The sequence below is a fragment of the Rhopalosiphum padi genome, chromosome 2 (assembly GCF_020882245.1).
Source record: "Rhopalosiphum padi isolate XX-2018 chromosome 2, ASM2088224v1, whole genome shotgun sequence".
Taxonomy (NCBI): Eukaryota; Metazoa; Arthropoda; class Insecta; order Hemiptera; family Aphididae; genus Rhopalosiphum; species Rhopalosiphum padi.
In genome coordinates this window covers 65688849-65704417 of record NC_083598.1, presented here as the reverse complement: position 1 = coordinate 65704417, position 15569 = coordinate 65688849, and the positions used below count along the sequence as shown (strand labels likewise).

Sequence of the window (15569 nt, the reverse complement as noted above, 5' to 3'; positions counted from 1 at the left end):
GGCTTATGGCTATAGAAAAAGATATTATTATAAATGTAGATAAAATAAAACTAATAGATGACGTAGCAAAGTCATCAAAAGAAATTACTTTTAATATAATATAATATATTTAATGTATAATGTGTACATAGTTTTTTTTTATAAAAATCGAATACCTACCTGTTAAGTTGGATCAAGAGAATTTTTAACTCTATTTTTTTAAATTTAAAATGATAAACATAGAATCTATTTGTATTACATTTTAATGACCATTTTTCATATTTAAGATTTTTTTAATTTAATTATAACAAATACATTTTGTAGTATGTGGGTTGGAGCCCTTCCAAATAAAATCCTGCCTGTGCCCTTCAAAACCAGGCCGACACTAAGTCAAGCCTCTCACTGGATTAGAACAATGGAACTTATAGAACTTATGGAGAAGAACAATGAAGAATGAACTATGAAGCACTATGTGTGTCGATTGAACTGATTGAAACGATAATAATGTCTATTAGGTAGTTATGCCTTTACATACTATACGTCTTTTACAATTATTCTAAAATCACAAAAAAAATTTCCTAAATAAAGGGTCCGTTATTTAGCATGGCCAATAATCAGAGATTTTCTTGTAGAAAAGTGTCGTGAAATATCCTTGTTTAGAAACACTATTTGGAGGTACTTATACTTTAGGGAAAGTTTAGTAGTATACACAAGTGATGGAATAATGAATTTGAGTAAATTATGTTATAGGTAATAAACAATGTTTATAACAAACAATACACCTATCTCATACAATTTAAAAGTTTAAAATTAATACGAAGAAAAATATTAACATAACTCAATTAAAAAATAACCTACCTAATTCGTGCTTTCTTCATTATCACCGTGCCGGTCTAAGTAAACTTATAATACATATGACTATGTTACAGGGATGTACAATATTTTGTAAATAAGATTTATTTTATATAAGATTTTTACTTTTAATAATTAAATATTAGAAGTAGATATTTCTAATGAAAACCAATCTTAAAAAAACTTAATTATTTAGTTAGGTAATGCATTTTTAAATAAAAATAAAATAAATTTGCTATGATGTAATTAAATATTATAATAACATCTAAATTAATTTAATAAAATCATTCTAACACAATTTTTAAAATAAATTTTGAATAAAATTATTTTCAATTACACTAAAACGTTAATGTGCATTTAACAGTTCCCTGTTAAAATCCTATATTCATATATTCAACCGTACATCCCTGATTATAGACAAGTCAACTTTAAACATAATTTATAGTTTTCTGTATTGGTATAGGTACATCAAGCACTCACAATTTTGAATTGGTTAGTAAAGTCAAGTCAATATTGCATTATTGTTGTTTACAATCGTTCAATTTTTATGCATCAACAACAAAATATGTAGGTAAGATCTTTTTTGTAATTTGTTTAAACTGTTTAAACTATACAAGACATAATATGTATATATATAATATGCAATAATATTTAAATGCATATAAATCATGAGAATAATATCAAAATTTCCATTCAGTTTTGTAAAATATTGTCCCGATGTAAAGTGTTTCCAAGGAAATAATTTTATGAACCCCGATATTCCTAAGACTTGTCCATACTCCAATATTGTTCAAAAAAAAAAATCATATTTCTATTAAACAATATTTATTGGAAATACTATTCTTGATGTAATATTCCTATTTTATACAGCCTTCCATTTGTATATTCCTGAGGTTATCAGTGATATTATGTTGAAAACATATTTCCTTAGGTACTTGAATGTATTTCAAAATATGGATTGTGAACCACTCTTTTAATATTGCTTTCTTGCGTTAAAATCTTCTATATCTTATTATTTCTTAAACCATAAGTGATAACTAAATTCACATCCTCAAAAGATATTATACTAGGATTTATAATTGAATACAATGCATTGCGTTATACATTACTATATATTTTAAGTGAGTATAATAAGTGATCATCGTATTAAAATAATGTAGTTGCAACACAACAGCAACATTAATACAAAATAATCATTTTATAAAAATAGTATGGCAAAATTTGGTGTAGTAAAATTGTTTACAATTAAAGGCATTTAATGCAATTAAAAGTGAAATAGTATCAGTGTAAAAATACATAATAACCTTAATAAAATAACTATAAATGTTTAGCAATACAAAATCAAATTAGGGTTATGCTATTTGTTTTAATTAGTCTTTCTAGGTACTACTTAATTTTTTATGAACAACTCGATAGTAAAAAATATATCAGTTTTTAAAACAATACGCACAAAATAAAAATTGTGCAATTTAACAAGATAAAATTTCTTTTTATATAATAAATTTGTTTAACTCAATTATATTAATAAATACAATTTTATGTTTAAAAATTCAAATTAATACAATTGTCACACACATGCACTAAGAACTAAACGCATATGAAAAGGCCAGCATAAGACCACAACATAAATATATATACAAATTTTTTGAACAATTAATGAGGAGAAAAAAAACAATACATTATATAAATATAGTATATAATTAAATACTTAAAAATAAGAGTCTAGGACCAAGGTCTAGGCACAAACTCGTATTTATTTAGCCTTTTTGTGTACAACCCAACCGCCAGTGTACGTACGCGCAAAGTGACCAGTTCTGCGTAAGCGGCCTGCAAAAGATAAAAATAAATTAAATTTAGACAAGATTAATTGCATGTTACTATATAATAATCCAACCATCACCAAAGGTTTACATTTTAATTTTAATAGCAGCAACATTGAGCAGCAGCAACTCTACAGTATACATGGATTTAAAAAGCATTATATATATGATTATTATAGAATAATATAAAAAAAAAAATATATAAATCAAAGCGTTTAAGGACTTACCAATAATGACGTACAACAAATTATATGATTATTTGGGTAGACTAAGGTACTTAGATTTGGCAAGGAAATAAAAAATAAAAATATAATTTTACTTTTCAAAAGCTAATTTTATAATTTTTAGATTTTTAAAAATTATTTTATATCTTATTGGATTTACAACCTTTGATTGCAAATATCTTTATATTGATACTGTCATTAAATATTTGTAACACAGAAACGTTTCTGTGTTTCATATATTTAAATCAGAATCTTTTTCTAGTTTCAATCTTTAAAGAAATTTCAAGTTTATAAAATATTTTTAATTTATATTATACAAACACACATATACATTTATGCATAATTATGCATTATGTATAAGTGTAGGTATATAATACACCAAATTAGCTTTTAAGTAAAATTTCAAAGAATTATTCTTCAATTGTCATTCACGAATGAGCTTTATAATAATCAATCAGCCATTACAACCACAAATTATGTTTCATTTCAAATTTAATAAGTACCATTCAAGAAGAAAATGAGAACAATTTAGGAGCTTTATAATATTAAGATGTTTTGTGCACAATTAGTTTAAAAATTATATATTTTTATAATGTTTTAAAGGAGGATATAAAATGAAATCGTGTTTCATGCAATATAAAGGCATGCAATGTTAAATAACAATATAAACCTACTTTTGAGTTATTAATACACTTTACAAGCTATTAAAATACTTTAAGAACTGATATAAAAATGCTATGATAATAATTATTAATTTGAAAAATAACTCAATAGTTTGGAATTTTACCAATTTTTTTTATAATAAACGCCAACAATGAGTATAAAAAATTGTTTGCAATTAAAGCAATATAAAAGCATTTTCATGAGCACAAGCAAAGATAATAATATATAAGAAGTATTTTATTTGTTTTCAATATTATTAATGTAAATATACCTAAATAGTGTACGTAGCCAAAATATGTAATTTATGCGGAGTTTGCGCCCACACGGCTCTGGCGTACTGCAAAAGAGAAAAACACCAAAAACCAAATTCAGATTATGGTTTACACAAACATTCTGCAATATTACCAATCACCAAAGAAATTCAGTGGTTTTTGGTAACATGCAACCTGAATGAAAACACAATGTTTTCCTTCAGTCGTCATGCTAAAATTTATGTGAATATTTTAAAAACAAAACAATGTTAAATAAACACCATGCTTGTTATTTATTACTGTATTACTAAATATAATTAATTTCAAACACTATTATTACTTAATATAAACAATTGTAGATTAAACTGAACATATAATTAAGTAAATTAAATAAACTTAAACGTCTTAAACATAGATATTATTTATCGTTATTGTGCCTATTAATATTGAGTAATGAGTATTAATTACACTATATTCAATACTATTATTAATTTTAAAACATAATTATTGTAATCAAGTCAATTAATATAAATCCTTTCTTTTAGTGTTTTTTTTTCTACTTATAAAAATTGAAATTAAAATGTAGTTAAACTTAAAATTAGGTTATCTGTATTTGTTTATATGTATATACACATAATAATCATATCAACAATAACTTAAAATTGAATTTATTCTAATGTGCAATCTGTATAAATTTAGTTCAATATTAATACACTAATACATGTAGAAAAAAAATGATACAAAGACAAGGGTGATTTGAGTAAATGGGTAAATTTACACTAACGCAAATATTAGGTAGGTAGTTAGGTATTATTTAAGTAATTTTGATTATATTTTAGTATAATAAAATTATCTTGGAATATTAGAATATTTAATTATTCAATGGAAGTTCAAAAGGTGTATGATCCAGCTCTTTTTGAAACTTTGTATAAATTACTCTTTTTTATTAATTTAATTAATTAATGATTCAATGACAAGATTAAATTAACATCATAATATGAAGACTATATTCATAAATGCATATTTAAAATATTGATTTTGACAAACAAAAAAAAATTAAAACTAGTCAAATTTGATATGTCAATTATTTTAAGGTTAATGTGTTATCTCACTCTAAAACACGATTTCATTACAAATTAAAATGCGAATGGCCAAAGTAATACATAAGTTATAAATCTAAACATTAAGAGCTGGTAATTTCATGCTATTCCTTTAAAGTATTAAAATTAAACAACAACAACAAAATGACAAGACCTCAATAATGTAATCCGCCGATCATTTATTTGATCAAGTTCTTGCGGTGCTTCTGGGGTGTTTTTCTAAAGAACCTAAATTTCATTTTCAACGGCGTGTCTTTTCTTACTGAAGGTGGAAAATAAACAAAAATAAAAATCATTAAACTAACGTCTTTGATTGATATAAGGATAAACAAATTGTAAGGATATTAAAGAATGTTATAATTTTGAAAAATGATTTATAATGTTTTGGCATTCGATTTGAATATTGAAGAGGATTAATATAAATGAACAAACAACATTTTGTGGGTTAACATTCAAATAGATAGGATCTACTACATTATAAAAAGGTAATTTAACTTTTAACTACCAAACATATATTTAAGAAATATCATCACTCAGTAGGTATGCAAAGGATATGAAAAATAAATATTACAATTAATTTTATAATAAAAAAATGTTTAAAAACAGAATGGATGGTTAAGACTCAGGTCAGCTGAATTTCAAACAAAAAATATGTACATGATTAAAACACAAACACGAACTGAACGACAATGGAAACATACAAATATTATTCAGTAGATACAATTTCAAAACTCGATTGATTATTGTGTCTAGTTTCAGCCAATTTGAATTTGGCTTGAACGCCAAGACGGCAATCTGATGATTGGCAATATTTGTAAAATGATTGCAAACAAAATCACAATAAAACAGGAATAAATATTTTGAATGATTTTTTCGGACATTAATAATGACCATGCAATTACATATATTTTAAATTTTAATGTTTCATTTAAAGTAAAAAACCAAACTTATAGATTAACAAAGGAATAAGGGAACTTGATAAAACATGATCGGACATCATACCTGGAACTAAGTTGTCAACAACACATAAGCCTCTACGTGACTTAATACTTATGCCAAAAATTGAATGATTGAGGCACATAACTATTAGTTTCTAATAGTTATATTTCTTAAATATAATTTTAACATTATAAATTAAAAAGTCCAGAAAATAATACTATTGATTATAGAATATTAGATAGAATATTTTATAATCAATGATAATAATATTAATCAATAAATTGAAATAGAAATATTTAATGAATATTGTTGATACAGAAAAAACAATTAATTATTTATTCGAGTAACAATCTCAAAAAATAAGAAATGTCTTTAGTCATATAACAAGAAAAAATTAATATGATAACATCTGTAATGAAATAATTGTTGATAATTATAATAAAAAACATTTATGGGCCTAATTAGGACCAAGTTAGCACTATTGGTTAACTCTATTTCTACAGTTTCTAAATGATAAAAATGTAAATTCATTTTTTATGGAGAAAATTAAAAGATCTAGTTAGTTAAAAATTACTAAATCAATCTATTATCATTTATTGATTAATCATTATAGCTGGACATTTTTAGGTATGAATAACCATAATCCTTAATTATTAGAATTATCTTAAAAAGATGTTATTAAAATATTTTAAAATAATAATATATAGACATTATAAAAAGATTTTGAAACTTATTGAGTAAACTTACTCCTGTCAATATTGCGTTGTAAATGTGATGCAATGCGATGACGAGCATCATTGTACTCCAAATGCAAACCCAGTCTAAGAATAGTTGGATTTTGTTCAATCAATTTGGTAAGTTCCATTTCTATCTTATTTCCCAATACTTGGGATCTCTGAAAATAAAATAATTAATTAAAAACTGAATAAAAATAATTATTTTAAATTGTTAAAAATATACCTGGTTGGTGGCACGGAATTCTTCTAAAGATCTCTGCTTCAATAAGGACTTGACTAAATGGACTATTCCTACAGGGCTAATGAAATTTGTTTCCACACTAAAAAAATCATAAAAAGGTATACCAAATTGACTTCTATTCGTTTATCATAATATGACAATAACCTATCATAATTATAACAAATTATGATAGTTGATAAAAACTGAAAATTATTAGTTTATTAGAAATCTTACTTGCAAACACGTAATGTGCAATTTTTCTCTAATGCTTCAGCTAGCTTGAGTGCTAACCGATCAGTAAGTCCAACATTTACCAAACTTAATGTTTCTAAATGAGTATTTTCCACTAAAGCTTTGAATAGATTCTCAAACTTTTCATCAGAAATATTCTAGAACAAAAAAATATATTAATCTTTTATCTAATAAAATTATTTTAGAACTACTAGAAATTGTATAACTTTAATTTACTTACTTTAATGTTGTTCCAATTGAGATCAAGTAACTTAGAATCATCATCAAGTACTCGTTTAATACTGTCTTCTGGATCTGTTTGATTGGGCGGCTCTGGAGGATACACCTTAGGCTGTGTTGCTTTTGTAACACCATCCCATCCTAAGCCAACTGGCTGACCTTTATTCAATAGTGAAGCATGATATTGATCTTGGTTCATCATTGAATGGAATCCTAGTATAGCTAAAATCATAATTTAATTTAATAAAGCAATTTTAATTATATTATATTATATTTGTATATACATAGTCATTTATTAAGTAGGTACATGTTAAGACAAATTAAAGAAAAGCATAATTAATATGCCATTGAATGTGCTTAATGAAGCAATAAACATTCATTGAAATAAATTACAGAAAAAATAAATAAATACCAGCCAAATCTATGATTTCTTCTTGTGATGCGTCATTCAATGCATCACCATATTCATCATCAAGATCAATTGCAATTTTATCTTCATGTTCAGTGTTACCATTGGTTTCAGGTGCCACCCACTGTAACAAAATGAGTACAGAATAATCATAATTAATGATTTAAAAATAGTCTAAAACCGCAAACATATTTACTAAGGTCATCATAGCATGCAACTGAAGTTAATTTTTTTTATACTTTATATCATTACACAACAATTTCACAATATTTTCAAATAAACAAAAATACCAATAAAAATCTGAAGGATAAATGGACATTTTCTTTTGAAAAATTGCCAAAACCATACTAAATTCATAACTTTAATACATTTTACTATAGTTATTCAGAAATTCATTTAAAAATTGACAAACTTACACTTTTAAATTACATTTATTAATAATTTTCACAATTTTAATCTTTATTATGTTTTACCAACTTTCTCTAAAATTTAATAGGAAATAATAAAACTATATTTATCATTTAGAACTACCAAATTGATTGTTTATTTGACTCAACAGTTTTTAAACACTTGTACTTAATGCTTAGAGCTCAGGTCATAATATATGCATTTTCAATTTCTTTCTTTCTTTTTAATCTGTGATATGTTAATATTTAAATAGTATATTTTTATTTCATTGCATTTTAATTCAAAATAAAGTTTACTTTTAGTGTATAATATTGATATGAAGTTATTTTTTCCAAATTTTAGTAGCATATTTCTGTGTGAACAAAACCGAACATTTTCATGAATATTATCTACTACAGTGGCGGATCCAGGGGGAACCTTATAGGGGTAACCCCCCAGACCTCTTTGACATTCTTTTTACTTACAACAAATATTTTAAATAATGTTTTTGGCAAACCACAACATATTTATAACATGAGTATATCACTTTTAACTTTTTTTTTGTTTCATTATTGGTTGTTATCTTTGCAATAACTTTTAGTATGGCAACGGTGTGATGACATGTCCCTAGCATACTTGTAATTGTCATGGATGGTTACAAGACAAGAGATACTACTGTTTCATGCATATAAAATACAAATATTTTTTTTTTTGTAAACAAATATTTTATGATAATGTAATATTATTATATTATTTTATATTATAAAAAAATATAATATGTATAAAATAATTTTAAATAAGTGTCATAACCAATTTGTTTGTATTGTTAGCCAATACATATTTAGCTGGTTTTTAATTGCATATAAATCTGAGGTAGGTTAATATGTAACTGTGGTATTATTTTTCATTAAATTATATTAATAATAGTTTAAAAGTTATACAAGTTATCTATGAAAGTATTTATTATATACCTATATTCATTTTTTGATCATAATAAATAATTATAAAAGTTATAGTAAACAAGTATCAGAGAGACCTTTAAATGAACTAATCTCTTTCGCCATGGAATATAATCAATGGATATTCTACAAAAATGGTTTTTTTTTTTTAAGTAAGATTCAAAATGTAATTACTTGTATTTTAATTACCTATATAATATTTTATAAATGGAATTGGGTAATATATAAGAGGTATTTATATCGGTATCACCTACTTGAAAGAAAATAATATTTAAGTATTTAAAATTATTATATTTTTACTTAATAGAAAACAATCCAATATGAATATATTCTGATGCATTTTATCTTACCTTTTTCCCTCGTACAGTTCCAGCAACATACGGTTTAATTTCTGGTAGATCAGGTGTTTCAAGAGCTTGTTTGTTAATATGCTCAATCAGTTTTTTTCTGTTTAATGGTCCGGTGGCTTCTTTGTTACATTCATAACTACAACGCTCTGATGGTGGTAATAAGTTGTCCTAAAAAAAGGAGAATATACTGAGAATTTTTTAAGTATAAACGCAAATAGTAATCGATGATAATATACCTAATGTATATTTCTCATTTGAAAAAAAGGATTAATCAAGTACTCAGTAAATGAAATGGAAACATTCATACATCAATTTATAGCATATATTTGAAACTTAAATAAAAAAACTACCAATATACAAGAGTTGGATGTCTATTTTCTAGTATAATTATTTAGTATTTAAAATAGATTAAGCAATCTAACATCATTGTCAACTAATGATCGCAAGCCACAGGTGTTATATATGCCATAAAATTGTGACATGATGTTAGAACACCTGCATGACAAATAATTTAATGTGGACAAGTGTGCTTGATATGGAAACGTTGGTACTTACGTCCGGATCGACTTCTTTAGCCAAAATGCTGATCTCTTCGGGTGACAATTGAGAGAGCAATTGGTCGACGTCGAGCTCGTCATAATCACTCAAGTTCTTGCCGTACAGCTTGGCAGGGGCGGTGGTCATGGTGGTGGTCTTTTTCGACGACGTCTGTGGAGAACAACAGAAAAGGACCAATATTATTATCGAGGGTGAAAAGTAATGGACGCGAGAAGCGCTACGAAAAAAAAACCCCCGAGCGTGTGGGTCAGTCGCGATAAAGACGACAATTCACGCCAGACGGACGGGTCGCGACTTGCGACTGAGAAACCGAAACACGACAACGGGAAAGCCGTTTGAAACGGCGAGCGGGGTCCACACCCTGTCGCGCGAAAATAATCAATACGCGGCGGCCCCAGACGGATCAACCGCGTCCGCCGAAAATCCTGCGGCGGTTGCAATCGGGTCGCGCACCAACGTTCTCGCCGACAAAACCGTACACGTACCGATTTGTGTGATTCGACGGCGAACAAATGACTTGCGTTGGCCGTTCTTCGTTTCGGCCGGTGACGATTAACTGACGAGCGGCGCGGCTGGCCGTTGAGATCGCCGTGACGGACGGGCGGGTTGCTGGAAGGCGACTGGAGGACTGGAGGTCGGAGGAGAGACGTCGATCGCCACTCGCCACCAGTCACCAACCGACGGCGGCGGTAGTGGTGGGAAATTGTTATCAAGTGACATCATTTGTCAGGGCGGGACGGGGAGAGGTGTGGGGGGGAAACGGTCGTTTGGCACCGGTGGAGGGGACGCGCGCGCACAATTCGTATCAAACCGGTGGAGATCGGCAACCGTTCGCCGTGTCGCCGTGCCGCGTATGCCTATTGCCTATTTAGTGTTTATTGTTAGTTGTTGCCATTATACTATTTACATTTTACACTATGGCGCTGTGCATAATTAAGTCATTATAATACAGTAATACGTAATATAATAGTGTGCGGCGTGCGTCGCCGTGCACAACCGAGTTAGGTACCCATTGACTATGGTCTACACTTCTACAGATGAACCGCGAAACGGCGGTAATTCGCTGGGGAGTTTTTAACTTTTGAATTGAAAAACGTCGAAACGTTCGTCCTCGCGTTCGTATTTTGTCGTCGTCCGGCGAATCAATAAAATATGATTTTTTTATAATATTATATCAAAACGTCATTCGCCGGGCGGCTAAAACTGTGGTCAGCGGTCACCGGTTTGGCGAAAAATAGCCAATAGTACTGACCGCAGTTTGCGTTTGGGTTCGGCGGCTTCCCCCTTTCTACCAGTCCCCCCCTCGCCGTGACGCCTGCTCGTCAACAATCTTCGCGTCGCGCGTCGTACCAATTCGCCGTCGTCGTCTTTCGTTCCGCAGGTCGCTTCGGTCGCACGCGCGCCTCCAACGCGTCCGGTACGCGTAGGTATATATTATATATCATACGACGACGAGGAAAAAGTACTTACACGATAATATGGTATTATTACTGTTATTAAGTATGGCTATAACAGGTAGTGGGTACCCGAAATCTAAATATGTATTATAGTTGGTGTGAACTAGCCACCGCCACTACCGTTCAGTGGCGTTCACAGCGATTAGAAAACATTGTAACAATTACGAGCTAGGTATATAGCAGTATAATATATTATGCGTGCAAATGGGTTATCGTTTGTAGTGTTGAACAATGAAAGTTATAAAATATCAAAATGTATAGGCACATCATGTCATCATATTCATATAATGCTATTAAAATAACTTATAATATGAAATTCTGGTTGAACTTGAAAATTCAATAACTAAATTGTCATAATTCACACATAGAGCAAAGTATTTATTTACAAATAAATTGCTTTATTCAATTTGATTTTAATATCCATGAGTTGATCGTGATAATTTCAGTCGTGAGCGCATGTTTAGAAAAAAAATAATAATTTTCTTCATTATATTATTATGATAAAAAATCCACAATTGAATTTTCAATTCGTTCAGCGCATATTTTGGTACTTTGACATTACTGCATCATCTGCATGTATATTTATAAATGGGTCAATAGAGCATACGGTTATCTGCCCTTAAAATAATAATATAATATAATGGCGGTATTATTTATATAAATGTGTTTATTTTCACATCACTTACAATAACAATAATAAATATTGGTACTTAATTTTTAAATTGTCTACAAATTGACAACAGAATACACACAAAAAATTCAGACATCTATACGAGTATATTACAAAAAACTCATAAAACTTTTTATCGTCCACGAAGTACTACCCGGGGCAGACAATTTCCCATCCAGGCCTCCTCTTAAATACATACCTGGTTCATGATGAAGAATATTGTTATTTGGGTAAAGAAAATTACATATAGGTGTAATATGCGTTAAATGTATTTTTATGCCTATAAACTTATGCAGATGCCGACCACTTATAATATCAAATAAATGTGATAATGATACAAATGGATATAATGTTTATTTCCGTCAGTGGTGTACTAACGGGGGTGAGGGAAACCTCCCCACAAAAAAGGTCTAAGTACGCCACTGATTAGTGATCACTATTTTTTTTGTAGATCATGATGCCGTTAAATGTCAACACCTGTGTCTCTATATATACTTATTTATCATACCTACTATTATGAAACTCTATTTCTTCGTTTTCTACGAAATCAATAGTTTTCACTCATTTATACATATTATTACTTATTTTTTACCGATCGAATTTGGGACTATAAGTAAGGCTTTTATTCCTTTGCCCATAATATTTGGCTGAACTAAGCTACAAACAAAGTCGGCGAAGTGTTTTCTTCCCTACTTCCTTAGTACCTACTCTATATTACATGCCTGGTACCCAAATCTGTGTGTTTACTGTATATTACGTATTGTAGACTATTATTAATTATTATAGTGATGACAGACGACAGTCGACTAATGAGAGAGTGCTATTACTATCCACGTTATTTTAACGCGATTTGAGTTTAATTACTTTCTGTGCATATAATTATATTATAATTTATATTAATGTATCTTAATCACTAAATATAATCCTCTTGATTATTATTGATAGATAAAGAGGTAACTGATAACTTATTCCCTGTTAGTAATAAAAAATAAAAGTCACTTATTAATACCTATAGACTTAAAACAAATCATAATTAGTATTTAGTTTAATAGGTAACTACAGACTTTGGTTAATAATAAATACAAATTGGCCATTATGTATACATAAATTCATTGAAGTCCAAGTATAAAGTACATTCCACATTTCCACACTGGTAGTATAGCGTATCTAAGATGATTTATTTTTAAGTTAAATTTTATTAAAAGATAATACGGAAACCAAAAAATGATATAACTCTTACGACCATAATTAAGTACAAAACTGAATATAAATAGGTATAATGTATATAATAAGAATAACAAATAATTATAATTTATAAGAATATATAGGTACCTATTCTTTCAGATAGATTAATTACGTTTAAGTATATTATTTAATATTTACGAATCATGTATAAGATCTATCAGTAATACTATCTTATTTTAGTCACATAATAATATGTGCATTTTCTTTCTACGTTTATTAGGAACAATAATAATGTTACATTGCTAAACGATCATAAACGAAAATCAAATAAGAACACTATTAGTTATACTGATTTTTAATCGTATAAAAGAATTGTATTTTTTAATCTGAATTACTTCAATTACTTATAGTCTTTAAAATTTATATATATGTAATCATACGTACCTATTATTGCTATAGATGATTAAGGTTTCTAACGTTTATTTTTTTTCAAATTTAAACTTTTTCTTTGTGTAAAATAGTATGTACCTATACTACACTAAATATACAAATACAGTGTAAAGTCTTGAGTTTAGTTCAAGTGCAAAATATAGTCATGTGATATGTCTACCATTATTTAATTAAAAAAATTTCTTCGTATCAAATACATTAAATACATGATACACTAACCTAATTAGGGATTACTGATTACCATAAATATGTAATCATAGTTTGTGTCTTAAAATTATTTAAACATAGAAAATATTGTTAATACTTAAAACGTAATTTATACGTTATACCAATTATAAAAAAAAGGCTAAAGTCTAAACTATTTATAATGATAGATTATATATTTACAATACCTACATATATAAAATGTCAAGATGATATCATAATAAAACAAATGTAGTTATAATTGGTAGGTATATATTTCAATTAATTCTTGGAAAAGTTAAAAATCGATATTGGTTTTTTCCCTTTTCTTCAGTGTCTACAATAAACTTTAGATTTCCATATGGATCATATGATATGATTTATAAAATGGAAAATAAATTGATATATTATAATAGTCACAATTTACAGTAGATTTTCAACTTTTATGATTAATATGGAAAATGTAAGAAATTATGTACCTACGAAAATATAAAAAATAACAAACAAAATAGCTTATATATTATTGCTTGTATATATAAAATAAAATATAATCTACATAAATAATAATTAATTAAAAACTTTACAGCATTAGTTATGTATATGAACCAAGTACTATAATAATAATACAATACAATACTACAATACATGTTCGATATATTTATTATTTTTAACGGATAAGCACGTATTTGTATGTTAACTTGTTAACGTAGAACCAATGTTAAATATTCGATTTAGAAACTTATTTTTTTTGGTTTGTTCAAAATTGCTTATCATGAAGATAATGTTATATCTCACATTAAATTTAACTTAATTTTTCTTTATATCAAATTTATATTGTAATTATTGACTTGTTTGCTGTTATGGAAAAAAATTATTAAGAGCCAAGAGGTATATAAAGTAAAAACGATTTATAAAAGCGTCGTCAAAACATTGATATTATTATTATTATTATTGCAAAACAAAACAAAAAATTATACAAACATAAACCACATTATACACGACAATACACTAGACCTGATCTATGTATAGTAGTGTGTTTATGTCATTATTTATTAAGCATGTCGGCATTAAAGAAAATTTAAGTTCTAGCAATGTGTACAAGAAACGTGAATAATTTCAAACTTAAATATTAGAATATTTCACTAAGGAATAATAAATATAATATTAGGTATAATATTATAAATAAATAAAACTATATAAGTAGTAAGTACCTGCTAAAATATAATATATTATTATTATTATTGTATACTTGAATATTTAAATTTAAAATATTTTATCACGTAAACACTAAACACTATAAATATACAAATATTTTGTTTGCCTAATTAACTATAACACGTCACACTTTGAAACAACACTTAAGAACATAGAAAGTTAGTCATCCGTTTAGTAGATTACCCTGTAATTACCGACTAATTTATAATATTTATTTAAAAAACAGCTTCAATTTCTAAGTTAGTAAATAGTCGTTTTAAGAGGTATTTACTAAAAAACAATCAAATGGAAATTATCACATACCATTGATGATTGATCTACTTTCTGATGATATTACCGGATGCTATTTCAGTATTTTATACATCGATGATTTACGAAGGACTCTCAAGGTTATTCCAACAGTAGCGAAAGTGATATTCTACTTTTCTTTTTTATTTATTTTTTAAACATCATTGTGTTGTGTCTGGTTTTCAAGTAAAATTCTGAGAAA

The 15569-nt window shown here is 27.5% G+C and overlaps 1 protein-coding gene across 6 annotated transcripts in view; it reads right to left on the bottom strand.

The window, feature by feature from the left end:
- Positions 1-1924: 1924 nt before the first annotated feature.
- Positions 1925-15569, bottom strand: part of LOC132921762 (tropomodulin) — a 52970-nt gene continuing 39325 nt past the window's right edge. Inside the window, exons 2-11 of one of the 6 annotated variants that reach the window (XR_009660949.1) lie at positions 9917-10069; positions 9362-9529; positions 7669-7789; positions 7258-7478; positions 7020-7174; positions 6789-6885; positions 6576-6723; positions 5044-5151; positions 3810-3875; positions 2609-2658 (exon numbers count right to left, since the gene is read on the bottom strand). Coding sequence is in view for 5 of the 6 variants with exons in the window: in XM_060984953.1 (XP_060840936.1) it covers positions 5596-5684; positions 6576-6723; positions 6789-6885; positions 7020-7174; positions 7258-7478; positions 7669-7789; positions 9362-9529; positions 9917-10069 (1152 nt within the window). In the remaining variant the exon portion in view is untranslated. Of the gene's footprint in view, positions 2659-3809; positions 3876-5043; positions 5152-5486; positions 5685-6575; positions 6724-6788; positions 6886-7019; positions 7175-7257; positions 7479-7668; positions 7790-9361; positions 9530-9916; positions 10070-15569 lie in introns of those variants that run through there. The other 5 variants (XM_060984954.1, XM_060984957.1, XM_060984955.1 and 2 more) reach the window with 5 other exon arrangements.